Genomic DNA, 13,980 nt, shown 5'->3' on the forward strand with positions numbered 1-13,980 from the left:
ATATGGAACAAAACATTATTTTGGATTTTCCAAACAACATCAAGATTATCAATCACAACAACAAAGGGCATTGTTGTGTTTCAGTAGACAGGACTATGCAAACTGTGGAATTCATTTCCATGATGCATTGATGCATTCACTGAATCACTCTGTTTTGTAAACAACTATGCAAACAAATTTGTGCACATCATTGGGTCCATATTGTTAAAAACAATGTAAATGTTCAGGCAAGCAGAATAAACCTGTATATTTACTTTTATACTTTTATTATTTAACATTTTTGGCTGTCCAACAAGAGAGCAAGTTTAATCATAAAATTTGATATTACGTCAAAAATATTTCACAGAAAGTGTAAGGTAATAAGATGTTGGCGATGATCAGCACGCGTCTAAGAAAGACGCTTCGGGCCATTTCTTTTTTTTTTTAACTGTATAAAATAACACATAGCAGTAAAATGAACCTTGTTGGCAACCTCACTGTCAAAAATCACCAAAACAATAACAACAATAATAATAACAAAAAAAAAGAAAGTATGCAAAACCATTCAGCGGCATGGACAAAGAGCAGATTTTGTGTGTCATACATACACATTATGCATATAGGCTGCAGAGACATAATCCAGGGTATATGAGATACACACAGGTATACACCTTCCCTTAGTAGAGAGCGGAAGGCTTACGATCATAAATATAAAGATTATTTAGCACTACCACTTATGACACTTGCGCTGTAGATAAATCTGGTACAAGTACTGTATCTAAAGAAAAGCAAGCATGTCCTTAAAATAACCAGAATATTTGGACTATCGTAAATTGATCACATTTCAGCAGAACCGATGGCACAGCAGAGAGTTTTTCATCATTTTCATGGAAGCCTTTATTAACTCAGGCCTTGCATGTGGTTGGTACAAGTTTTCCTGTCAGAACAGTTGCATATGCTAATGCTGGCAGAAAATTCTTCATTGAACTGCTTGAATGGCTTTAAAATATAATCGGGCATCTAATGTCAGAACCCACACAACGAAACTCTGCATTTAGTGGCGATTCAGTGGCAGCGGGAAATGAGCCCTTTCTGCTAATCTACTGTTGCACTTGGCTAAGGGCTCAACATGTACAGCAACTGCGTTAATCAGCACACAACTTCCACTTTTGAGCGTATAACCAAGGATGCAAAACAGCCGCAAAGTAAATCCATGCCTGAGGAATCGCTCAAGATGCAAAAAGTATAGAAATAAAAAAAATGTCCAACAGTAAAACCTACATTGCTCAGGCCTCTCCTCTACCATGGTCCCCATTTCCAAAGACATCATAAAGTTAAGATAACAAGAGTGTTCAGTGCCATACTCTCTCTACCATTTAATAATGATCTTTGTGTTACGATATTTGTGTTATGAAACCCAGACCATTTTCATACCTCAAAAGTCACCAAGCACCTCTTCCATTTTACAGAATATAGGAACTACTGTTGTCCAGCTTGGCAAGTCAGATGTGACTGGATTCTCCTTCACACTTTGCACAATAACTCTTAGGCTGATTATAAGGCATCTCGAATGGAAAATCAAAATCAGAAAATCATTCTGAAAATCTTTTCTTAAAAACAGAACTAAAATAGATCCTTTTTATCTGTTCCTGTTAAGGGAAATGTAAAACATATTTATTACATCAAAGAGAATGCTGAATGCACTTTTAGAGTAAGCTTTCTAAACATGCTGATTGGGTGCTGTGGATGCAATCAGGAATCTGTGGTCTGATACGGTCCTGTTGTAAACTACTGTACACTGAGAGCACTGAAATGTTTAAATAAGCAAAAATTAATATGCTCGACACTATTCAGATGTACGTCTGTTTAGATTTATGACAAAACCCCATAATTTTAACCATGCTTTTATAATTCAGGATTTTCAAAAAAATTATTATATGGCATAAAAATCACCAGTGTTTTACAAACTCTTTTAAAGAACATCACGCTGTGACTTAAAAAGAATAACCATTTAAAGTAATTATGGCTTAGTAAAACTTCTCTATGTTTATTAAATTAGCCTACCTGTTATAAAACAGACATCTACAAGAGAGCGTTTAAAAAAAAAAAAAAACCCATAACACCTTGATTTTTTTTATGCACCAATTACCATGCTACAGAACAGAATATCTATATAATAAACACACGACCATCAACAGCTGCTAAAGGATAAATTAAGATCTGCTCTTTCATGCCATAAATATCAAGTTTAAACACATTTTAAGTTTATAGTCTACAGTAGGGCTGTACAATATTGATAAAAATACTTTTTGTGATCTTGCAGTAGGGATATGTCTTTCAATAATTTCTATACACAGAAACAATAATTCAGAACATCTGATATTGGTCAGTATACTCATGTGCACAATAAAAATACTGCGATATGTTAGAGAGCTCATTTACTGTAAACGTCTGCTGTACCATTATTGTAGAGGCAATCACAATAATAATTTATTAACAATATATTGTGCAGCTCTAACTTACAGCTTGGAAAACAAATCTGAACATCCACATCTGCAACCATGCAGGATGTGGCAGGATTCCTACCTCCCCGGAGAAGCTGTACTTCCCCTTCAGGATCTGTCTGTAGAGACGCATGCGATTGTCGTCCTCGAAGGGCATGGTGCCACTGAGCAGGATGTAGGAGATAACGCCCAGCGCCCACATGTCCACAGCATTGGTGTACGGCTTGCGCACCAGGATCTCTGGGGCGATGTACTCGGGCGTGCCACACGTGGTCTTCATCAGGCACTCATCGCCCTTCTTGCGTGTGCTAGCCAGGCCAAAGTCAGTGATCATGATCTTGGAATCGGTGCCAGGGTGGTAGTAGAGCAGGTTCTCAGGTTTCAGGTCGCGGTGCGTGATGCCCAACGTGTGCAGGTACTTCACGCCATCCAGTACCATCTGCAGGACGCGTGTGGCATCGCGCTCAGTGAAGGAACCGCGTGCGATGATGCGGTCGAAGAGCTCACCACCCGTGGCTAGTTCCATCACCATGTAGACACGCTCGGCCGTCTCGAACACCTCCATGAGCTGGATGATGTTGGTGTGTCGCACACGGCGCAGCACACACAGCTCCGACTCACACACCTCTCGGCCCTCCCGGTAACGCGTCTCGATCATCTTGATGGCGTATGGCTGTCGCGTGCCCTTGTGCTCCACACGCACCACCCGGCTAAAGCTGCCGCGGCCGATAAGGGCCTTGATCTCGTACTTAGCTGTCACGCGGGGGTCGAACTTCGCTCTGTACTTCGCCACTTTGTTGCGGCGTGGGTCGGCTTGGCCATGGGCCACTGGAGGGCTCTGGGTAGCGGCCCTGGTGGCTTGGCTCTGGCCATGAGGGGAAGGTGAGCCCGTTTTCTCCCCACCGCCCTCCGGACGGAGGAAATTCTTATAGACATCAGTCTGGTGAGGCTCTACCTTTTTGACTAGGTCTAGCTGGACATCTTTGGGGGGTTCTGGGAGGACCTTGCTCGTCCTACACCCCATCACGTCAAGATCCTTCCCCTCTGATGCAAGCAGCACATCCTCATTGCCCAGGCAACAGCCAATCAGCACACGGCACTGGGCCGTACCAGTCAGATGCACAGACCAAAGCTTCCAGAGCCACACTGATAGTTGCACAGTGACTCAGAACTGGGAATGGAGAGCTTCTCTTCAGGTAATGAATAACTGGGAAGATTTTGAATCTGAAAGAGTTACAATATTAGCAAACAATGTTAGAAATACTTCTTCCGAACACAACCTGTTCACAGATACCATAAACCAGCATTGAACTTGAAATATGAAAGTCTGCCTTTATGCTCGTCATTGTGTAATATGATTACAAAGTTATTTCACTGTATCCTTTAGTAACTGAAAGGCCCAATGTTAACATTAAAGAGTAAGATTATTATATTGATTATTTTAAGATTGTTAGATTGTATAACAGAATTACTAAAGAGACCACAAAAATAACATTTATCTAGATTATGTGTCTAAAGTTATTTTGTAAAAACACCACATAACACAAACCAAACCATCACCTACTACCACAAAACAAGGCTATTGAAACATCCTTAATGACACCATGTGAAGCATTATATGTGATCTGTAAAAATGAGACTAAAATTATTTATTGCACAAATCAAAACTCGCATGAAACAACGAGAGCGAGTATAGTGTATAGGCTCGAATGTCAATTTTCTCAGCAATCATCAATTATTGAGCTCGACATGGTCGAGGATTACCATGAACAAAACAAAATAAAACACACACACACACACACACACACACACACACACCGCTTCTAAAATGGTATGGACTCGAAGAAATGTCAAAGTTTAAACGAACTACAATGTCTCAACACAATTAGCTTTGTAAAACTAGAAATTTCACTGAGAAACGTTGCGTTATGTCATTGTTAACTGGTAAAGCCACATCACACTCCATCCCGTCCTAAAACAAAGTACAATCCGAGCTGTTAGGGAAAAGTAACGATATAACTTTCTGTCCCGCACCTAGCAATTGTTTTTTTCTGCGGCCTGGACAAAGGTAAAGCGCTAGCCATATCCATTATACTTCCACACTTAGCAGCGGTTTAAATCACCACGGATTGTTACACATGGTTTTAAAACGTTATATATCAAAATAGGTTTTTACAACACCTTATCACCGATTTGGTTACACGCGACGGAGGGCGCAACAAAGCGAAATTCCCAAACTTGCCAACGCCAACCTCCTCACCCCACTCTCAGCTGTTCTCTTCATTTTTTATTTTTTTTATTTTTTTATTTTTTTGGCAGATTTCTCGAACTTCTATCCAGTTAAAACGATCGGCTTTATCTCCGCTTTCTACATATGATAATACTGGCATGCCGATCTAAAAAAAATAATAAATTAAAAAAAAAAAGTTATTAAACTAAATTTTGTCCTGGTATTAGTGAACAATCGAAAGACATTAAAAGTTTGAAAATGTGACCGCTAGCTTCAAGACGGTGTTTTCGGAACGGGACCACCTTTTTTCCCGTACAGCCTTTTTTAAGAGCTCCGCTTGTTTCGACCCCTGCAAAAAATATCGTGAAGCCAGAAATATTGTGAAGCTAGACTATTACAAAATGGCTGATGGAGAAACTTTTTTTTCGGATAAATTTGGAGATGATGGAACATGGAGCAATAAAGGACTTCTTAGACTTTTAATGGGCTATTTGGGTTATTTAATGTGGGGAGAGGAAGGTTGGACTTTAGACTGAATTAAGTTGTACATGATGTCTTTACTTTTAGACTTTGTATTATATAAAACATAAATTATAAATAGGTCTAAGCATAGAAACAAATGATTTTTTGACAGATCAAATGACAGAACCTTAATTCCGTTGTTGTTATTATTATTATTATTATTATTATTATTATTATTACATTAAAGTGATTATAGATTATTTGCGTTTTGTTGCTTAAACATTTTTGCATTACAATGTTTTGCATACGTTTTCGTACTCAAAATCCGTCTGTGTTAAAAATATTTTAACCAAATGTATTTATTCAGCACTTGCTAACAATTTTTGTTTGATTTTCGAATTTGGTTTACTTTTATTTTGTAAAAATCTCATTCTTAAAAGTGCTATTTTCCGTGAATGGTTGTTGGCTTCAACTACTTTACTAGAGTTGAAATGCGCTTAAGAAGTTCCAAAAAACTTAGCTGACAGGGAACTCCCTGAAACAGAATAAGTGAAATGTAAAAATTAGGATTTTCAGTGAGCGAAGTTTAAATGGATAATTCCCATTGTTAGGTAGGTTACGTATCAGGTATTCAGCTGCCTCTGATTACAGGTGAAACTTAATTATAGAGGCCATAACTGCATATCTAGAACTTTACCTTTTCTCAGAGCAAGTTCTGAACGCCGGTATTTTGTAGTCTGTTGTGTTGGCTTTTTGCTTGACTCCGCATAACAGCAGTTTACACAACCTCGGGGTTGAAATAATAGCTAAATTAAATGATGAAGGTGTTAAAAATGTGTTCTGAACTAAAAACCCAATCATCTTTAGTTTTCCAAAACGTTATAAAGAAGTTGACTAGACAGAGGGAACCACTAGATGACGCTATTCCTCAAAAAAAGTATACATAAAAAAGCCGTTGTGTTTCCTGCAAAAAAAAAATTGAAAAGTACAGGCTGCGTAATGTCAAATAAAGATCCAAACATAATAAAAGCTGACCTCTGTTCACATTGTCCAGTATTTCACTTCATGTTTACTGTTACTGCACTAGACAAATATTTAGAATATGGATAAGGGAATGTATTTTATTGTTGTTTATAAATGTTTATATTCTTGTACTGCTGAAGACATGGTACACCCCTTTGGGTTTTTTCAATGTGGGGTACACAACAAATATTAAACTGAACAGTGCAAACTCCTATAGAAAACAATGCTGAATTAATTAAAAATCTATTTATATTTTCACAGATGTCTCTTGATATTGTCACGTGGTGCTCTGTTGCAGGTGTTATATTCAGCACTGCAAACCCTCTCTTCCCCCTATACTGAACAGCAATGTTGTAGTCTGATTCATCCAGAATGGAACTCGGTATATGTCTGTGGCAGCGCTCCCAAAGAAAAAGTGATTGCTTCAAATCCAAACAGAGCAGTGGGATAAGGCCACTCTGCTCTGAATGCAAAATGGAAATGCCATACAAAATGATAAGCTGCCAACTTAGTGACAGTCAACGGTGGCCCATAAAGGGCACAGACTTTGATCAGATAAACTGCTTTAGATAAAAAGGACAGGGGACATAGGATGGGTTGGCGTGAAAGAGAGAGGACAAAGGGGTAATGTGTGATCCTCTCTTTATGAACGGCACGTTGCAGGATATGGTGAGATGTGTTGGACCACAGGGCCAAATGCCTTATTGCAGTATTTGGTCCTGCTCTTCTCTTCATGAGGCCCTCAATCAGTTGTTTTGTGGGGGAATTGACTTGGTCATCCTGTAATGTGTGTTGCACAGACCCTCCATAACAATCTGCAAAACAGATCAGCAGATTCAGCATGATTCAGTATGACGGATAGTTTGGTCTTCAACTCTATTCTGTTTGTCTAGTGGTTCCAATCCCCTCTGTCTCCCTCTCTCTCCCTCTCCATATCCCATCTTCCTCCTATCTACCCAAAAAGGTCAATATCATCTGTTAAACCCAAATTTGCTGACTGGCGTGCATTATTTATCAGCATGAAGATAGAATTGGCTCTATTAAAAGCAGCACTGGTTCTTTCTCTCTCTCAATTATTCTCATGATAATCAGTCTTGGCCTGTGGGCCTGTCCAAACGGGCTATCTGAACAGGGCACCGCTGAGATCTATAGCTGTTCAAAAATTTGGCAGTCTGGACACAAAGTGTGGAGTGAGTTTGTAAGTTCAACACTGGCTTGAGCTTCCCAGGCTGCCCTGAGGGTGTTTTATGGTCGAGAAAGTTTTAATTCCCAATTCCCACCTTAATTCCCCCCAAAGCCATGCTCATCATGCAGAGGGCTCTGAAAATAATATATCCAAATATTTGGAGGATTATTCACTTTTCCCAGGTCTGGGAAGCATGCTCTACTTTTTCTCTGTCTTTAATCAGAACTCACAGCCAGCCAGTGCTATATGTTCGGTACATAATCTGCGGTCAGATAGAGCTAAAATTCTAGACACATTTTGTGCCTGCGTTGCTATTCCTGGCCTGCACTCCTGTTTCATGGCATCTCCAATGGCTCCAGTGGCTCCCTAGGCGAGAAACAGAGACACAGAGACTGTGGAACATCTTTAAGAGGAAAGCCCTTTCTGCCCTGGTTTCAGAAGTTGGCTCCACCGCATCAAAATGGCCAGTTCAGAAGAAATCAATAACTGGGTTCCAATGGGTCAAACTTAAATGCTGCCTTGAATGTGTTTGTAAAATCTATCATGACAATGAATAGGTGCTGAGGCTAAAGAGAGACTAGTTTAGTTCAAGAAATAGCACTGGCGAAATGTTATGAAAACCACATTTTATAACAAGCTCTATGGGTTGAACATTCAAAGACAGTGAAACTCTATACGTTGTTATGCAGTAGAGGTTGGGTGAAAAGAGGGATAGCCAAGTTAGAAAATCAATGTGCTATCAGTAAGAAACACAGGCATGGGTCAGTTTTTTCACCAAATGAAAAGGGTGGACAGATGAAGAAAAGGAAAACAACATAAATAGATGACTGGTTTTAGAATTAAATTATTCATGTGTTTTGGGTCAACACCTTAAAATTCCTCTCAGATTTGGTGGCTGTAACTTGAAATTTTACTTAGTGGTTCAAAAAGCTTCCATGGGATGACAGAGTGATGAAATAAGAATTAGCTACACAATTAGAGTTAGCTACACTAGTTCGGTCAGAAGGAGATGTAGTTATATGTCTTGGGTCAACAGTTCAAGCCAAGCTCTAACTTCAAGGATTATCAAACTGAGGAATGAAAAAGGACAGATTTAAAAAGTAGCAGAAAACAAAAGCATGTCAATTAGTCATATTATGTCTCCCAACTGTGGCGTTTCTAGCATTCTACCATGGGTGCATGAGAGGACTGATGTAGTAAGGACTTTAGCTGAATGCTTAAGAACTCAAAAGCACTTGTAAAAGCACTCTGGAGCCCCTTCTGCAAACTGAAGGTCTTAAAATGCACTATTAAATGCGCTAGTTCTTTTACCACATAATTGAAAAATATTTTTGAACAAATGCAGGTTCTTTGAAAGTGAAATGGTAACACAATAGACAAACTACACCCACTCGAAAGGCCACTTCCCAGCATTCTCTGGGGTTTTGGGTTTTTTTTAAATGAGTTTGTTTGCCTGGTGATTGCTGCCTCCACAATTAATGCATATGAAGAATCAATGATAAACTGCACAGGGAGTCATTATTCTGTCTATTTAACCTTCCCATTGCTGCAGGTCTTTTGTCTACCTGAGATGGCGCCTCCGTTTGGCAGCATTTGCCCGTTCCTCTATGCCAGCCTGCTTAAGCTCAGCAGACCTATATGGACAGCCCTCTTCAAATCGCTTCACAGGACTTCAATTGCACTAAGGTCACTCAGCTGTTGCATTGTAGCCGCTGTCCCGAGGGCAAGGAGCTTAGAATGCGTGATTTCACTGCACTGCTGTGCTTGAGCAGAAAAGAATTGATCTTTTTTTATCTCCATCTAAAGAAGATAGAGTAAAACAAGGATTTCTCATCTAAACAGAGGCTTTCAGGTATCAGTTATACAAGGCTGCAAATGGTAAATCACAATGTGCTTATATTTGCTTTCCTCTCTCATCCAACCTGAAGCGTAATTCACTCAGGGATTCAACACTTTGTGATTTGAGCTTTTTATTTCAGATGCATACAAAATGCTGCCATTTGTGAATGTTTCAGGCCTGAAACACAGTCGTTTGAGTGTTCTGCTGTGGTCTTTATAATTAACAATGTTTGCTGCAGTGTCAGTACTGTACACATGGGATGCTGTCTTATTTAAAATGATATCAAAATAACATTTTTTATGCCATTATTTTGGTGAGATACTAATATTCATCGGCAGTCCAGCATAATGAAGGGTGGAGGCGAAGCATTATTTTGTTAATAATGGCACAACCAACTTTGAATATACAGATATTTATAGTATGAGGAGCAGAATCAAGTGGCATCCAATTTAGTAAAAAAAAAAAAAAGAAATGCTACTGAGTACTGACCAAAAACATTGTATTGGCAAAATAAACAGAGAATGATGTTAATGTGAGTGGAAGATCCTAAGAAAGGAAATAGCTACAATGACATATTATTTTATAATGGCATAATTTTAGTGGAGGCGTATCGCCAGAGGCCAGCTAGATGTCAGTGTGATTTGGAAAAAGTGGTGTTGGGCTTTCAAGTAATCTAGAGAGTCTTTTCACAGTTCCACCCCATATCAGCATCACGGTTGATTGTAATGTTGTTGTCCAGTGTAATAAGTGTGGAGAGGATGCTTTAGCACAGTAAAAATGGATAAGAAACTGGACGATAGGGAATCAGATGCTGAATCAAAACAGGTGCACTGTGCCATAGTGAGCTGCTGAGACGTCCACACATGAGAGCATGATGTATTCATTCATTTCATGAGAAAGAGGACTGGTTCATCCTTAGTTGCCTACAGAGCCTCAATATCCCTTTACTCTCCCCCCCAATAGATTATTCATCACTGTTTCTCTGTGGGCACAGCAATTGCAAGCTTACTTCCACCTTCGGTGATTTCCACTGGGACATGTTCAGGGACCATTCCTATCTCAGTGGGGAATTAGAATATGATGGTGGATAAAAATGAATCACTGCTTTTTAGAAATACACACTCATGCACATACCCCAACACACACCCATGTATACCAGAGCAAACACAAGGACCCCAGTCTCTCATTCAGCTCAACCTGCATTGTCTACAGTCTTGTAAGCCCTGCAGGAGTCTTGCTGATTGGTATTTTATGAGCCCCATAAAAGCACAATACCATAAATCCTTGACCCATGTGTATGGTAAATATTTGCTTTGGGACACATATACAGACCCAGACTAATCCACTATCAGATATTGGATCCTTAAAGACTGAAACCTGAAAATGAGCCCCTTACACTTCAGATAATCGATTCACGTTTTTCTAGAAAAGGGAGCTGTTACCTGTGTAAATTACAAACTAAACCATGGGACCAGTTTCCCACTGCTCACAGACCTATCTTTGTCTCTCTTCTCATAGCCATTTTGTTTAACATACTCTAGGGCATTTGATTCTATAGAGAGGTGAGGGGATTTATAATTAAGAGAAAAGGTGAATTGGCAATAAGTAGCAGCATTTATTTTCCCTATTTCTTAACCTTTTTCTCTCTTTTAGAGCAAACAGTAACACATTACTATAGCACATTTTAAAGAGGTTAGTCTGTGCTTGCTAAGATAAAAAAAAGTCAGACAGAGAGACAACTTGGAGGAGAATCTCAGGAGACCACACTAAGGCAGCAGTGTGAGCTCAGTTTTAGGCCAATTCTGCACTGACATACAGGGCTGATCTCTGGTTAAGGCCAGTTCTGGATTCAATTAAACTGTGAGTAGAGATTTTCTACTGAAAACCCCTTTAGTGCAAGTCTGGGATTAATCGGCATTTGGGAAGCCAGACCACGCTCTTGGCAAGGACATATGACTGTGTACTATTCTACCACAAATATAAAAACACTTTTCTCCTCACTGTTTTATTTATTCAGTCAGGTGACCTCCAGGTGACCTTAGTCATATGACCTGCAGCCGTTTAATCTCAGTTAATTTTATGAGTACAGCACACTGGAAGTGCTTCAGTGCTATCATTTGTTGTCAATTGCTGCAAAATGTAAAAAAAAAAAAAAGATATAACGGTATTAAACAAAAAGATTAAATGCTGATACACACTCATGGTCATTTCACTTCATGTCTAATGAATTACAATTGTTTCAAGCATTTCTAGAATATGACTTTTCATGTGCTAATTTTACTACTTTATACTGTTATTCTGTAATGTTTCAAATCTGAGGCTCTTTTACTGAAACCTTTTTTTTTTTCTTCATTCATCTCTTCGGCCTACAAATATCATTCCACATGCTGCCTCTATTTCATCTTATCCCTTTTCTATTAGTTTCCTCCCAGTGTTTTTCTCACCTTGTCTCATCCCATTTTTTCCGATGCATCAACCTGCCCTTTCTTCTACCTCTGGACAGACTTTTGCAGAGAGAGACTTGAACAGAGACAGGCAGACAAAGGAAGAGGAAAGAAATGAAAAAGAAAGAGACAGAGGGAGAAAAAGAAAGAGACAGAGGGAGAAAAAGAAAGAGACAGAGGGAGAAAAAGAAAGCGAGAAACACAAAGCACTGCATTTGCATGCTCAGGCTGCGGCGCACATTCGGCATTCTGGTCCTGTGAAATTGGAGGCAAATTCAGAAAGTAAACTATACTGGGCCCCCAGGGCTATTTTAATAAGTGTGTGCTCGTTTTGTTTTGGACTAGTAAGCCAATGTCAGGATTTCCTGAGTGATAAATCACCTTTTGTCTCTCTGAATTTAATGCGTGAACACACAGAAGGGTTTTCACAGGCAGTAGACGATGCATCGTGGCACATTCATGTCTGCGTTGGTTTACAGAACTGTGCGACCATATGAACTTACCACTCTCCCCATGGTCAGGGGAGACTGTGAGATACGCAGCTGTTAGGACACTGATCACAGTCCACACAGCCGATTACTCCGACTACAGCAAATAGAGGACAGTTGCTATAGGATAGCCTGTGAGGTATGGCAAAGCTCTTTCCTATATCTTACATCAACGTTGTGCTTAAGGGAAAGTTAATATCATTTAAAGCCACTGTCATTACACTGTTAGATAAACAGCATTTGAGTGAACCATTCAGTTAAACAACCAGCTCTGCGGCAAGAATAGTGGAGATTAAAATCAATACCAGTGACGAAACTGGGTTCACTAAAGCCTGTTTTCACCAGCAGAACAAAGGCAGTGATGGGCTCTGTTAGAGAAGTGCGAAAAAGAGTGTGAACACTACAGCAAGAATGACCCAAAAATAATCTACTTGCAAAATGATAAATATCCTGATAGTAAGGAAATAGATGAAATGAAGCTTTGAGATGAATTTAGTCAAGGTAGCAACTAAAGGCAAACGTGCTCCCGGGAAATTGACAGGAAAAACAAACCGAATGATGCAAAGGTGGAGCTGAGTGAAACTGAATGGACTTTGGTATGGGAGTTTGAGCAGGAATGCCCTTTAAGCTGCCCATATTTGAGCTCCTCTGTGTTTTCTTAACACGGTACTTTTCATAGAGCAGAAGTACAGCGGTAATCTCCCAGATAAGGCCAGCTGCCAGGAGCTACAGGGGGATGAAACAGGAGGAAGAGAGGAGCAGGGCAGCAAAGCAGGAGTAATCAAACTACCCAGCCTCCCCAGTTCAATTAGGCAGTGTTAGAATTAATGCAAACTCTGTTTATACTTTGGGACTGAGGTGTGTATGTGTGTTTGTGTGTATACAGCATCTGCACCGGTGGTCCAACAGAGTTCTCACCTCATCTAAATCAGCTTCAATCTGTCTGCTGCAGCAACACAGTTTGAATAATAGGGAAGAGGGCACAGTGGAGACCAGCAGGAGCCTTCTCATGCTCAATTTTCTGAGTTTTAAGTGGCCATGTGCATTTTACAGCTAATTCAAGCCACTGTGAAGTCCCTAAATCGCTCAATATTAATTAAGAAGCTTTAAAATGACTTCTAAAGGAAAACTTCATTTATACAAATGATTATTACGAACATACAAATTGTACCAAGAGATGAACTTTGAAGAGCCGCTTCAAAAAACTAAAGAAAATCTCAAGTAATGATTCTAAATTATGTGAATCCTGTGGTCTTGTAAAGCATTTCTTTTATATGTTTTATATGTTTATTTTAAATCATTTTTCTAAATCATCATTTTTCTACAAAAATCAAACATTTTGCAGTTAAGGTTTCAGACATTTATTTTAAAGTGTCTATACGCCGTATAGCCTTTGAAAGCTGAAAACTCAGGCATGATTTGGAGCTAGTATGTACGTAATTGCCATTGAAAAAGCTCTTGTGCATTTGTATTGGTTTTCCAGGCTGGAGCCAGCAGCACTGGAGGTGAAGCAGGGGATGGTGATCTCCATCCTGCTAACTGGTTTACGAAAGCAGCTGGATGCATGAAATATTAATATCTATGAGAGATGAAGTGTGTGTGTGTGTGTGGGGGGGCACTTTCAAAGCATCATAGGAAAGAGGAAACATATCTTACAGAATTAGCATGAACCCAGCGATCAGCTAATTATAATGTGATGCATCCATTCAAATAGCACTGATCTCACTAAGTACGCAGTCAAACTAAGACTGAGAGTGGAGCGAGTGGTACTGTCATCAAAGCTACAGCACACACGCCCCAAGCAGGCCAAACCTCAGGCCGAAG

The 13,980-nt window shown here is 39.6% G+C and overlaps 1 protein-coding gene across 3 annotated transcripts in view; it reads right to left on the bottom strand.

The window, feature by feature from the left end:
- Positions 1 to 5,092, bottom strand: part of pskh1 (protein serine kinase H1) — a 10,302-nt gene extending 5,210 nt beyond the window's left edge. The window contains exons 1-2 of one of the 3 annotated variants that reach the window (XM_027003994.2): positions 5,016 to 5,092; positions 2,566 to 3,707 (exon numbers count right to left, since the gene is read on the bottom strand). In XM_027003994.2, the coding sequence (XP_026859795.1) occupies positions 2,566 to 3,507 (942 nt within the window). In that variant the 5' untranslated portion in view covers positions 3,508 to 3,707; positions 5,016 to 5,092. Of the gene's footprint in view, positions 1 to 2,565; positions 3,708 to 4,664 lie in introns of all 3 variants that reach the window. The other 2 variants (XM_035525682.1, XM_027003993.2) reach the window with 2 other exon arrangements.
- Positions 5,093 to 13,980: the final 8,888 nt, after the last annotated feature.

Source organism: Electrophorus electricus, chromosome 4 (genome assembly GCF_013358815.1).
Source record: "Electrophorus electricus isolate fEleEle1 chromosome 4, fEleEle1.pri, whole genome shotgun sequence".
Lineage (NCBI taxonomy): Eukaryota > Metazoa > Chordata > Actinopteri > Gymnotiformes > Gymnotidae > Electrophorus > Electrophorus electricus.